At 38.7% G+C, this 13,766-nt stretch overlaps 1 protein-coding gene across 1 annotated transcript; it reads left to right on the forward strand.

Moving 5' to 3' along the window:
* The first annotated feature begins 450 nt into the window (after window positions 1-450).
* Window positions 451-13,186, forward strand: gmip (GEM interacting protein). The gene is made up of 21 exons (XM_030735260.1): window positions 451-686; window positions 1,894-1,984; window positions 2,511-2,595; window positions 2,866-2,905; window positions 4,760-4,885; window positions 6,078-6,139; window positions 6,302-6,409; window positions 6,492-6,572; window positions 6,966-7,127; window positions 7,320-7,457; window positions 7,890-8,080; window positions 8,376-8,458; window positions 8,543-8,605; window positions 8,731-8,811; window positions 8,913-9,055; window positions 9,142-9,318; window positions 9,395-9,532; window positions 9,811-10,010; window positions 10,170-10,494; window positions 11,078-11,180; window positions 11,959-13,186. The coding sequence occupies exons 1-21, from the start codon at window positions 641-643 to the stop codon at window positions 12,594-12,596; spliced, it is 3,081 nt and encodes a 1,026-aa protein (XP_030591120.1). The 5' UTR covers window positions 451-640; the 3' UTR covers window positions 12,597-13,186.
* Window positions 13,187-13,766: the final 580 nt, after the last annotated feature.

Below are 13,766 nucleotides of genomic sequence, written 5' to 3' on the forward strand. Positions count from 1 at the left end.
AGGTTTTAAGTGCATGTGCAGATGTAGCATATTTAGGAGTATATTTTGGTCTTAGTCATGCTGTAGCAATTAATATTCAACTGCACTTAATGTAGAGTCCAGGACCTCATTAGAGATTATTTAAAATGATCCAAATTAGGCTGAATTAGGTAACTTAAATTTGCACTGAATCAATGTCTTTTGAAGAATCAATTACACCTATCAAGTACTTTATTTAGCATATACTATTTTTTAATGGATTGATTTTACCAAGTTACATATTCTGAAGTATAATTATTACATTGCAGCGATACATCCAATATTTCTTGACAATGCAAACTTATCACAGTGGTACCTTTTCACTATATATGGTTAGACAGCGTAGGTGGGGCCTCCAGTGACTGTAAGATATGCTTCCTCTTCCCCTCGATGATGAAAACACTGGCCAGCCTTCACTCTACCAGAGGAAGATCAGTTTTAAGAACTTAGATATCAGCAACCTTGGAGCTCGACTTTATGTCACTGTGTTTAAACTACAGCGCTGATTTCCTACCATTTCAAATACGCTGTGTTTTACTGTGTACTGTATAGTTTGGCCCTGATTCCAAATTATGTTTGAGAGGTGTTGGTAGGGCCTGCCTGCTGTGGAAATAGAGCAGAAATGGATGAAGATTTAGTGGTAAACAAGGATTCTACTCAAGGCACAGGTGAGCACAAATAAAGTAGATATGTGGTAAATTTGAGTAAGTGGTGACCTTTACTCTTAATATCAGCTTACCCTCCGTGTTTAAATGAAACTTAATTTTTTTTTAAGTTTGCTCTTAAAACTTTGTACCATTGATGGATATTTTTCTTGATTTGCAAAACTGACTTTTTAACAGATGAATATTGTCTTGGTTTGTGTTACTGGAAATCTGCTGACAATAGTGTAGCGCCATTATGACATGGGTATTCATGTGGGTGCATGCAGACACTGCATGCATAAAGTGCCTTTCAGAGAGTTTCTGTTGCTGTGCGGCATCCTTCTTGTTAGTGAACTTCCTGAACTCTTTTTTTAACTCCATTTGACTTCTGTTTTTTTATTCAGCAGAATTGACCTCCCAAATAAGCCAAGACTGTTAGCTTATGATGTCTTTGGGACTTTTGTGGCATTTGGCAACACTTTACATTTAATTAGAAGCTAGACATGTTTGCAATACACTTGAAACCTTCTATTCAGAAGCTTTTTGCTTGTGTAACCTCAGTTCATGAATATAACTATTACACATCTTGCAGGTAAACAGCAAACAAAACAGTCAAAGTTAAGTGCAACTGGACTGCAAAACTGTTCAAATTTTGCTGAAACATCTTACTTTCCTGTCAGCTCTCATTCTTGAGCTGAAACACTAGTGGTGTGAAAAACAAGGGCTCTATGTTCACGATGGGACGTGACAAAACTGCAAGCAGGATGTGGTTGACCAAAATGGAGGCACCTCTGAAAAAAAAAAAAAAGATTTCTTTTTTACATTTGTTACACCTATTGTAAATTATCAGTGTTCAACTTTCTGCTATGTCAGAGGGTTAAAAGCTGTTAGCATGCAAGTTTTACCAGCAAAATGCATCACTTTTAGTTCACATTCAGCGCAAATGCTGTCAGATATGATTTTATGAGAAACTACGTTTGATTTTTTTTCTACTGTACTTTTAGTACAGTTATCTTATTGTATGTTTGCAATGTACAAAAAGTTGGCATATACTAAATTTTCATTTGATCTTTAAGTTTACACAGAATATTGGTGGTGTGTTAAAATATGCATCTCTGTATAGTTTGTGCTGGGCGGAGTGTCACATTTCAGGATCTCTGTACAACATAAACACAATGGTAAGACTGTCAAATTGTTTTATGTATCTTCGCTTTTTCATTTTTCTTTTCAGATGTAAATAAGGTGCATCATAAATCTGAAACCAAGAGATACAGTGAGATCTTCCGAGATTTTGATAATCTTGATTTATCCTTCCTCCCTTCGTAAGTATTACCTCAAGCATCTCTTTTCTCCTGCATCACTCTGCTTCTCAGAAAAACAGTGATCAGCGAGCTATTATTTAAAATGCTCCAGAGCTGGCTAATGATAAGAAGCCCTGAAGGAATTAATTATTAATTTATTTTTCAGCAACTGACTGAGTTCATCAACATGAACTCAGTCAGTTATGTGTGATCTTTTGGTATATTTTTCTAATTCAAGCTTTTAAATAAATGTAATTTCCCCTGCCAGCATTGCCATGTCTCTCTTAATCTACCTTGAGTCTGACTCAGATTTTATGAGAAGCACTGACTGAAAACTGCTTACTTTTCCAAAAAATTACAGCATTTATTTAAAGCAGAGTTGCAGCAGTGGATATAGTTCAAATAAATGAACCAAACCTTAAATTGTTCTTAAGAGGCTTGTTTGTAGTACTAAAAAGCCCATTAACATATGCTGGTAGTATATTTCTTGACAAACTGTTGTTTGACTGTTTATGGTTTTCTCCAAATACATTCATTCTGTGTTCAGTTCAGGGGATGATCTGCTGGCAGAGATTGACTCCAAGCCCATCTCAGCAGAAAGTGCAGAGACCACAGAGCAACATGATGTGACTGTAAGAAATAAATGCCTTTAAAAGTAATAAAAGGCCTACTTAAGCCTGTTATTTATGTTCTTGTATATGTCAAAGTTTAGCTGAGACTTATTTTCTAAACTACTGCTTCCACTGACAGTAGAAACTGTCTATTTTTTTGGGGGGGGGGGGGGGGGGGGGGCAACTTAGAGAATATTAAATATAGATTTTTAGGGGATTAGTTGTGCTTTGATAGACTTGTAAAGTAGAATCAAATTTTTCCACCAGTTTGAATATGCATTTTGTCCACAGATATGTGCTGAATCCAATGACGTGGATGGAAACCAGACAGGTATGATTTGTGTAACAGAAAGGCTAAAAGAGAACAAATTAGTATGCCTTTGTTTATATGCACTTTGGTGTGGGTCAGTGTATGTTTGGCTGTTCTAAACTGCAAAGCCCTGCTTTTATAAAATCAATACAGCATTCCTTGATATTGTATGTCAAGCAAACTATTACTGAAGTGGTTTATTCACCTGCTTACCTTAGCACAGACCATTCTGTGACTGATAGGATGGCATATGCTGCCTGTGACACTTAATAAATAATCTTCTTCAACCTTTATTTATTCTCTCATAATTAGCTGTGAGTTGTAACCGTCCCCCTGTAACAAGATTAGGATAAAGGGACAGGATTAAAGCAGGGGACAGCTGCTCTCAGTTTTTACATTAGAGACCAGAGGAAAACACAGTTATACAGAAATCTTATGTTACATAGTCTAAGGCATAAATATAGGGGAGATGGAAATGTACTAGACTTACTCATAGTCTACAGCAAGACTTTGGGCTAAGTGCACAAACTTCAGTTTGACTCAAATTATAGGAACATGGTAAGATAAGAAATTACGGAGGCTTACAGTGTTAAAATAAGAAGTGGGCAATATCAAACTTATTCTTGCACCATAGAAATTCTTCTCAAGGACACCTCTCCCAACCTACCTTAGCCTACTTGTTCTCTCACACGCCAGGAGGTAAACCTGACTCAATGCTCCTCTAAAGCCTGTCACTGCAATCTGGACTTGACTTGGATAATCCTCAATCCAAGTGCTTGAGCTCCAACCAACTGATTTCTGAAAGTGCTCAGAGCTGTCCCTAACCCAGAGCATAGAGAGGAAAGGCTAAGAGAGGTCACCCTTAGCACACAACCTAACATATCTCTGGAATTGCATGTTTCATTTTTTTTTGGACTGTGCTTGATGACAGAAGAAAGTATGGTTGGATTTTTTTTCCCTACCACTCTTAACTGGATTTGGCAGCTATCTAAAAAGGGAGGAGCAGTATAAAATCTGCGTGTCTAAGTGAGGAACTTGAGAAAGTTTTCTTTCTGGTGTAACCTGCGTGCTTATTTTGAAGCACTGCACAGTGGACTGTTAGAAGAAGTGAAAGTTGTTAAAGTGCATAAAAAAGAAAAAATTATAGCATATATTTGCAAATGTTGTGCTGGAAGTGGAACACGGTGAGAAAGGGAGAAACAGAACATAATGTGGGGAGCTTTTGACAGACCATGTGACTGTTACATATACATCATCCACCCTGTATTGGTGTGACTCACAGAGGAAGAAGACCAGTTGTCATTAACGCCCAGCCTGGGTGACCACAGTAGAGCAATAACAACATGCTGGTATGTGTTCTCACAGCATGGCTTGTGTTTCTGTGAACAGGTGTGAGAGGGCGGGGCCAGGCACAGAGGGGAAGAGGGGAGAGGAGGGAAGTTATTTGGAAGCAGTTTGTTTTGGGGCCGTCCTCTCTCTAGTTACATCCTTTTTGTGTCAACTGTGAGACACAGGACTGATTTCAGATTTTTTTTTTTTTAACAAACAAACTAAAGTATATTTCAGTATACGTGCTAGAGTTTGCTGTCACCTCCTGGAAACCACAGGACCTTTACTCTGAGGAGCAGCTATGACTTGCCATATGAAGTCATTGTTTCCTATTTTGGGTTTGTTCTTTTTTTTTCTGGCATTTGATTTTTGATCATTTTTAACTTGTCACTTTGAAACAGATTGAATGTTTCCTTGAGATTAAGGGCTATTTAAGTTTTTCTGGAGAGTCGAGCTGTAGGGTGTTGCCCCATGGATACAGTGTGATTCCTGGGTACAGTTTCAAGTGCAAAGAGCCTATAGTTATGCTGATGTACTCCCTCACAGTCCAAGAAGCAGACTTGGCCCTCTGTCGCTGTGATGATGGAGTGGAGACAGCATTGCAGTACGCCAAGTTGTGGTGCCGGTATGCCAAAGACCTTCTTGCCTGGATGGAGAAGAGAATCAGCTTGGGTAAATACACAACTGAGTAAAGGAAATAGTAGTGTAACATGCAAATTATTGTCATATCGTAGAGATGGTGTATTTGAATATAAACTGCACTCAGAACAGGAATAGTTGGGTTGCTTACAAAATGCTAATGTGTGATGTGTACAATATGGAATGAAAATAATTTTTTCCACTGTGAAGTCACTAGTCTTAGAACAGTGCCAACATTTATCGGAGAGAAGACTTTGAAGAGTGGATTGTTGCTTCGTTTCATCCATCAAGAAAAAAAGATCATAATATGTGAATGTTTGAGCTGGTAGCACCAAGTAATATGCATTACCTCCCTGCATTATTTCTCTCAAAGAGGATGTAAGCTTGTGCAGTGTTCCCAGAAAGCTACACACACACACACACACACACACACACACACACACACACACACACACACACACACACACACACACACACACACTCACAAATAAAAAGGATTAAAGAGCAGATTAGCTGAAAAGAAGAGGGCAATAAAAGACATTGCATGCCTTTAGAGTGCATACTGATTACCCCTGAATCTTTATAGATTCCCAGCATCCAGACAGTGATGTCAAGGATATCGATTCTATTGGTATTATTCAAAACACACAGCAGCAGTTACCAACCTCAAGTGTGTAAGGACATGAGTTAGCTAATGGTAACAGATGAGTAATGCTGGGTGAAGCTCAGCCCCAAAGTAGTGATTACACATAGTAAAGCAACACATTGAGTTTGCTAACAGTATGGCGCCCATTGCTCAAAGAGAGCAGTCATGAGTGAGCACATACATTCAAACCGAAATCAACCGGGTTCATTTCCTGTTGCAGTTCTTGAACTGATGCAAAATGCAAACCACAGGTATTTTTAACCAAATTAATTCCTCTTTTAAGATCAAAATAGACACAGGTCAGATATAACCATACTGCAAGTTCTAGTTAATCTGGAGATGTTATCTGAACTTTCAGTAAACATCAGGGATATAAAAAGACTTGGAAGCTAGGTGATGTCACCAAGTTTGACCAAATGGAGCTCTTAGAATCAGTTTGAGGCTACCCACCAGTAGTGACCTTCAGTATTTGGGAGAATTTCAGCAGATTCTGCTTGTCTTGTTTTTGATCTTGAAGTACCATAACTTGTGTTAAATGTAAGTTAAAGAAAAAAATTTGGTAATTTTTTTTTTTCACAGAACAAGAATTTGCAAAAAATGTAATGAAGACAGCTGAAGGGGCAAAGATCAGTGTACAACAGGTATAGTTTTGTTTACTGGATACTTGACAAAACCTGTGACAGTGATTGCCACAGTACATTACAATTAGTTATAATGGTTCCCAGAATAGATTGTGTGGCAGTTCCCTTTCTTAGTTATATTTACTGTATGAAACCTGTCTAAATTTGGTCTTGTCTATACAGGAAATGATGCCATTACAGTCCATCTACACACAGGCTCTAGAGCAAGAGATCAAAAATGGACTGAATGCCAGAAGGACCTGTGATCTGCTGCATAGTCGCTGTTACCAGGTATAGAAGTCAATTAAAGCATGCACAACCTTCTCTGTCTTTTATACAGAGATGTGTTAAATACAGTTTCTCTGTCCCAAAGGCCTTGGCTGCAAAGAGAAATGAGATTGATCAGTGGCGCAGAGAATTTAAAGAGCAGTGGGCAAAAGAACAAAAGAAGATGGTAAGTGAATAATCAATCCTGGTATTGGTTGAAATTAAGAAGAGTTTATTGCACTGTTGGCTACCTTGTTGGTACCTATAAAAGTCATGTTAGCCTGCACATGGACACAGTAAAATTGCCATCATAATCACTACATTTTGTCTCAGTCTCCTCTGTCTGCATATTTTTATTCATCTCACATTAGTATCTGTGTGTAAATTGTATAATCCATGATAGGTATACTTGTTCGTATGTTCTGTATGTATTATTTTGAAACAATGTATATGTGTTTTGTCTGTTATGGATGTAACCAGTATGTTTGGCATCTTGTATGTTGTGTTAAAATTAGTGTCAATAATAAACCAAACTAAACTGTGTTTTTCCCCTCTATGTATCACTGTTTCTTGTTTTCAGAATGATGCAGTGACAGCTTACAAAAAGGCCAGGCACCAGTACTTCCAGCGCTGTGATGAGCTAGAAAAGGCGAAAGCTGTCTCTGCTAAAGCTGCAGATGATATAGTTGGAAGCAAAACACTAGATAAGAGGAGGAAGTCTAAAGATGAGGCCCAGAGTAAGGTGAATGAATCTCGTTAATGCACTAAATACTGTATAATCTAAAGTTCTAAATTTTCAATAGACAAAAAGTATATTTTTTGGTATGCTTGTAATGTCTCATAAGACAATAGAAAAAGAGGAAGACACACACACACACACACACACACACACAGATTGTATAGCTCCTCTCAAGTTTTCTTTCTGTCTCCACAGGTGTTAGAGGCAGAGTTGGTGTACAAACAGAGTGTAACTGAGGCAAAGATCCACCAAGATGAGTTAGTGAAGGCCAAAGAGCGAATCATTTCACACATTCGCAAGCTCATCTTTCAGGGAGACACTGTGCTCAAGGAGGTCAGTATTTAACAAAAAACAAGTGAGAGTAAGTTTTGGTATAAATATGGGATTATAAGGTGTCTTGGGAAACTAGACATACATTTACAGGATCATCAGATAAGAACAGTTTAATGGTTGAAGAGAATGCCGCAGCCTTAGTACTAGTTATTAATCAACTTCTAAGTTAATTAATACAAATCTTTCCTTGAAAATAATAATCTAACCAAACAGTGATTTATGTTTTGCATCTTTTTTTTATTCAGTATAAAGATTGTAAAAAAATACCATGTTTTACTACAATAAAAGGTTCATTTTAATCTTTTTTCTTCTTTTTCTTTTGTATATGAAAAGAAAATAGCAAGCAGAACGCTACTCTGAAATTTTACATCACTTTTGTTGATGAAAAAAATTGAAGCATTGTCTCCACATCATGTCTTCTCTCTGCATCAGGTCACAGTCAACATGTTCTACTTCCAGCGCCAGCAGGCAGAGCCTGTTCCCCTTTGCTATCACAACCTGGAAGAAACGTGCAGGGCCCAGGAGTCTGGCGTGCCCTATCTCCAGTACATTCTCAACAAGCCTCGCCATGAGCAGGGTCTCCAAAAATTTACCTTCCAGGAGTATGTTCCTCAGGGTAAAGGGTACGTTAAAGGGCCTAGCTGCTGCTTCTTTTTCTGTGATGTCTACTGCAGATAAAATATATGGTATATTTTTAAATAACAAGGTGAATATTTATGAAAATCTGTCAGTAGGCATAGATATAGCTTAGTGCCTATCCTTGCTAAAAATAGGATAGACTTTTTAGTTTATATATATATATATATATATATATATATATATATATATATATATATATATATATATATATATATATATATATATAAATTACCCCTTTTCTCATTAAAATAATTCTTTCAATCTGTTTTTTATTTAAAGCAACAAAAGAAAAACTGGCACTCTCAGCTCTCTATCAGACTCACTCATGACAGATGATAAGGATAGACGATCCAGTGATTGCAGTAAGGGCTCCGCATAATTACACTTTTATATATTAACAAATTAATCCTTCTCTTTAATAATATTTCTGTGTTGGTTCACTTCAGGGAAAATCGGGTATAGTGACAGTGAGAGTATCGGAGGCAGCTCGGAATCCCTGTCCAGCCCTGGTAGGCACAGGCATACATTTTTTTCTCTAACTTTCTATTTACATGCATCTCAACACCTTGTGGAACTTAACATGTTTCATTTTCCTTGCACTGTGTTTTTGCTCTGTGGGAATATATAACTGAAGCTAGGAGGCAGGGTAAAACCGCATCCACTCTGACAGTGTCATCGGACGACCTAGACGACCGGGATGCAGTTTCAGAATCAGGTTTTTTACCTCCTTTTCCTTTCATAAACAGAATATGTTACAAGAGTATTTTTTTTTTTTTATCTGATACCCATAAATCTATCTTCTCCACCTCCCTGCAGAGTACACTGATGGTCAGCCAGTCAAAGTGCGACAGATTTCTCGAGCTGCACTGTCTCATCGACTCAAGAAAATGAAAAGTAAAATGGTCAAATGCAAGCAGTGTGAGAACTACATTGTTGTCAGTGGGGTTGAATGTGAAGAGGTATGATTCCACGTTTGACAAATATATTGTAACATGGTTTCCCTGAGATCATTAATGAGATCTGTTCTTTCCTATCACACATTCAGTGCGGCCTGGCTTTGCACAGGAAGTGTATGGAGGTGTGTCAGCTAGAATGTGAGCACAAGAAGGGATCTGTCTTTGGAGTAGACCTCTCTCTGCTGCCACGTGACAGGCCAGATGAGGTGCCCTTTGTAGTGCTTCGCTGCACATCTGAGATTGAGAGCCGTGCTCTCTCTGTCCAGGTATTATTTATCCTCACACTGGTTGAAACACATTGGTTGTCAAATGTGAACAGTGATCTAATAATCTGTTTTTTAGGGGGTGTATCGTGTGAGTGGATCCAAGCCTCGCATTCAGAAGCTTTTCCACACCTTTGAAACACAAAAAGAGCAGGTGGACCTCTCAGACCTCTCACCACATGATATTACCTCTGTCCTTAAGCACTTCTTTAAAGAGGTACAGGAGTCATTTAAATATGAACATTATTGCATTTGTTAGGCTGACTGTAAGATAAATTAGTGTTTAAGATATGATATACAGTACAATTCAAAATTTTAGACAAAGGTAAAGTAAGAACGTTTGCGATCTGTGTTGCATGCTTCAGAATGAAACTCATTTGAGATGGATCAAATCTAAATATCTAAAGTTACTTAATGTTTTGCACAGTTCAAGTTAAGTTCAATGTAGGTTTTCTCTCATATCTCAGTGAATATTTTCAATATTATCTCTTCCAGCTCCCCGAACCCTTATTAACATTTGACCTGTACAATGATTTCATCACGGTGGGAAAAGCTATTCAGCACCTGAATGATGGGGATATGTCACCAGAGCCTAAGGAGATCATGGACATCATTGACAACCTGCAAAGGCTACTAGAGAAACTTCCTCCATATTGCTACAGCACCTTGCAGCACACTTTGTCTCACCTTCAAAAGTGAGCATGCTCTGGGACAACAGACCTCTCTAGTTAAACTTGGCCTAACCCTTTTCATAGATTGCATTTGCTTAATTGTACACTGGAGCAATGACTTTGACTTCTATGTCAGATTTTACCTGAGCTTTCCTTGAATTTGTCTCCTGTGTGTTTTTACAGAGTTTCAGAGAACTATGAGAACAAGATGTCTCCCAGTAATTTGGGCATTGTTTTTGGGCCAACGTTATTGCGCCCTCTAGTGTCAACAGACATGCCAATGATTGCCCTCTTGGAGACCAACTACCAGGCGGTGCTTGTTGAGTTCCTCATCACATACCACGACAAAATTTTCGGCCTGCAACAGGGATCCCATACACCCCCTCCCCCACCCCCCACTGCGCCTCTGCCAGTCACCCCTCCCAGAGCTTCCTGCCCTTTGGATGGGGTAGTTTATCCAGACTCAGAACATGAAACCTCCTCCAAAGAGCGGCCACGCTCGCTAGAAGTAAGTATTTCAGTGCCTTCCAGCTCAGCATTCACAACTTATTTAAAGAGCTCCTTTTTCAAAAGTCACCTTCATTTTAAAATAAATCAGCAGCAGTTGCTTAGCTTTCACACCATGCTGAGAGAGTATGCACTTACCTGTTTTTTTAAGCGCCTTAGCACTTGCCAACTTAACCTCGCGTTTATTCCATTAGGATTAACAAGATCCTCACGAACAGCTACTGCATTTCTCCTGCTTTCTGTGCTCTGAACTGCATAACCTTCTTTCTAGCTTTTATTTTGCACATTACACTGCTCTTTCTTGTAAAATAAACAAATAAATAAATAAAATTTACTTAATTGTGGATGTTTACCTAGGCTGCAACTAATGACTTAAAAGCACCAAACTAATATCACCTCTCTTTAGGGGAGTAATACTACTCAATCTGTTCAAAAAGGCTTTCATTTGGTATATTACATTTGTGCCAGATTAAAAAATACAGACTCATCCCAAGTATTCATCCCCCAGTAGGAATCATATAATGTAGTGCTGTAGGTTTAGATGTGGTCTTAAATCCACCACTCAACTTGTGTCATTCCAACAGAGTCGAACAATCAAGAGAGAGTCAAGCGAGGGTTATATATCTGACAAGTCTTCGTCCAATGAGGCAGTGGACCAGCTCAGCACTGAAGCCAATGAGAGAGCAGGTAGGCGAGACATAGTGATAGAGAAGTTACTCCTGACTAGAGCAGGTCAGCAAATTAATTAATCCATAGTGTTTATGTCCTGTGAAACTTAAAGATTTAGGAGTTTTAAGTTGCCAGTACAATGAGTTATATCTTGTCAGTTTGTAGTTTTGCTACTTGAGGGTATTTAAGCAAACGTTTTGGAGATCTTGTAGGTATTACCAAACAGCTCCCAAGTTGTTTACTTTATTTCTCCCGCAGAGGTGGTTTGTTCTAAATTACAGTTACGCAGTAGCTTAGTTTCCGAGCATGAGATACTTTGGGTGTAAAATATGTTTGTTTTTTTAATTTCTTTAAAAATTAGACTTGCTTTTCATGTCAGTTCTGTAAAAACTGGCTGAATCCAGTTGAGGTTTTGTTAGGGATAGTGTTCACAGTATTAAACAAATGATGTGTGATTTTAATTATAATAATTTCTCGTGGAAAATTCTTGCCTTGAAATTTGAGTTTTGGTAAAAATTTTGACAACACACTTACAAAATTAGAGTTTGGGTTTTCTGGGTTTGGAAAGTCAGGCTCTAACCTTTCTCTGCTTGCTGTACTCTCGCTGTGTTTCTTCTCTGTGACTACAACAGCAGCTTCAAGGCTACTCACTTCAAGTCAGTGCTGTATATACAGTAGTTTTAGTCTGCTCTGTATAAACAGCTTATGATAGTTTTTGCAGCATTATAATCAACAACTGGTGTTTGAATTACTTTACTTTGTAAATAAAATGCCTGTCCTCCTTCTCCTATAACAGTCCTGGCTATGAGAGAGGTATCAAGTGATCCTCAGTATGAGTCGGTAGGAGAAGCTACCTCCGATTTAGGGGTCCAGCCATACTACCGTTTCACCAGACAGCCTGTGAAGTATCACCGACATCATAATCCAGGAACCCGAGTCTGCAACCCAGGTCGTGTAGCCAGACAGGCTGCACCTCAAGTGAGGAGCCACACAGGAAGTGCAGACAGCAGCCGCAGCTCCTCTCCAGAGCCAGGGGCACAAAGACTCTCCCAGAACATAGATATCCACTATGAGAACACTCTCGAGCCACAGCAGGTCACCTTTGCCACAGAGAGTAAAATGGATGTCCCACCAAGCCCTCGTGAGGTTGTGCAGTACATGCTGGGCCTGGACTCTATGTTTACACCACATTCAGCTGCAACATCATCGGGTACAACACAGCCATCTGCTAAGGAGGTGACAGGAGGGTGTCAAACAGATCACAATATTAATCAGAGCAGTAATAAACAGAGTACTGGACAGAGTCACAACCTGTGTCAGTCACCTAAGACAATTCCTGTTGAGAAAAATATTACCTCACCAGCCCAGAAGATCCTGTCTGGTCTAAAGCTGAGACGCAGCCACTCAGGGAAGGATGAGCAGCTCTTTGTCTGAGGAAAGATAAAAATCTGCTGACGGTTCACTGAAATGCATTCACACACAGCAGAGGACTTTGTTAATAACAACAGATGCTTCTATAAATATTACTGTTATTATGCCATTATTATCAATAGAAAATGTTCACATTTTAGGCTGGAACACAAAACTTAACTGTCTTTAGTAACAAAACCTACTGAACTAACATTTGAAACACAGGGAAAAGTTCAGTCCTGATGCCTGGTTGGATTACCACTTAATCTTCTTTAGATTTTGATCTTCTGATAATCCAGCAGTTCACTAGGCAGACCAAACACAAGATGTTTATTATTTTTTAATTAGTTCTTGTGTTTTGAATGTAATTAGCAGGTGAGTTAAGAGATATAAACTAACACCCAAGTATAAATGTTTTTTCCTGAACAAACTGCAATGAATATTGTTGTAAGATAATTCTGTTTTATATTTGTTGTGCTTTTCAAATATTTTCAAATGAAAATTTTTGTGGTCCATGAACAAATACATTATTTTGCCAAAATTATTCACTCACCCATCCAAATCATTGAATTCAGGTGTTCCAGTCACTTCCTCAGTTTGAAAGAATGGGTCGTTCTCAGGATCTCACTGAATTCCAGCATGGTACTGTGATAGGATGTCACCTGTTTAACAAGTCTAGTTGTGAAATTTCCTCACTACTAAATATTCCACAGTCAGCTGTTGGTGGTATTATAGCAAAGTGGAAGTGACTGGGAACAACAGCAACCCAGCCACGAAGTGATAAGCCACATAAAATCATAGAGTGGGGTCAGCAGATGCTGAGGCCCATAGTGCATGGAGGTCACCAACTTTCTGCAGATTCAATCACTGCAGACCTCCATACTTCATGTGGCCTTCAGATTAGTGCACCAGTGCATAAAGCAAGGTCCATAAAGACATGGATGAGTGAGTTTGGTGTGGAAGAACTTGACTGGCCTGCACAGAGTCCTACCTCAACCCGACAGAACACCTTTGGGATAACTTAGTGGATAACATCAATGTCTGACCTCACAAATGTGCTTCCGGAAGAATGGAAGAAATTTCCATAAACTCACTTCTAAACCTTGTGGAAAGTGTGTTGAAGAGTTGAAGCTGTTATAGCTGCAAAGGACGGGCCAAAATCATATTAAACCCAATGAATTAAGAATAGGATGT

The sequence above is a fragment of the Archocentrus centrarchus genome, chromosome 8 (genome assembly GCF_007364275.1).
Source record: "Archocentrus centrarchus isolate MPI-CPG fArcCen1 chromosome 8, fArcCen1, whole genome shotgun sequence".
In the NCBI taxonomy this organism is placed as follows: domain Eukaryota; kingdom Metazoa; phylum Chordata; class Actinopteri; order Cichliformes; family Cichlidae; genus Archocentrus; species Archocentrus centrarchus.

Coding starts and splice junctions, on each gene's coding strand:
- gmip (XM_030735260.1), top strand. CDS start 641: ATGGATGAAGATTTAGTGGTAAACAAGGATTCTACTCAAGGCACAG. Junction 8,606..8,730: donor GGAATCCCTGTCCAGCCCTG/GTAGGCACAGGC, acceptor ATATAACTGAAG/CTAGGAGGCAGGGTAAAACC. Junction 10,011..10,169: donor ACTTTGTCTCACCTTCAAAA/GTGAGCATGCTC, acceptor GTGTTTTTACAG/AGTTTCAGAGAACTATGAGA.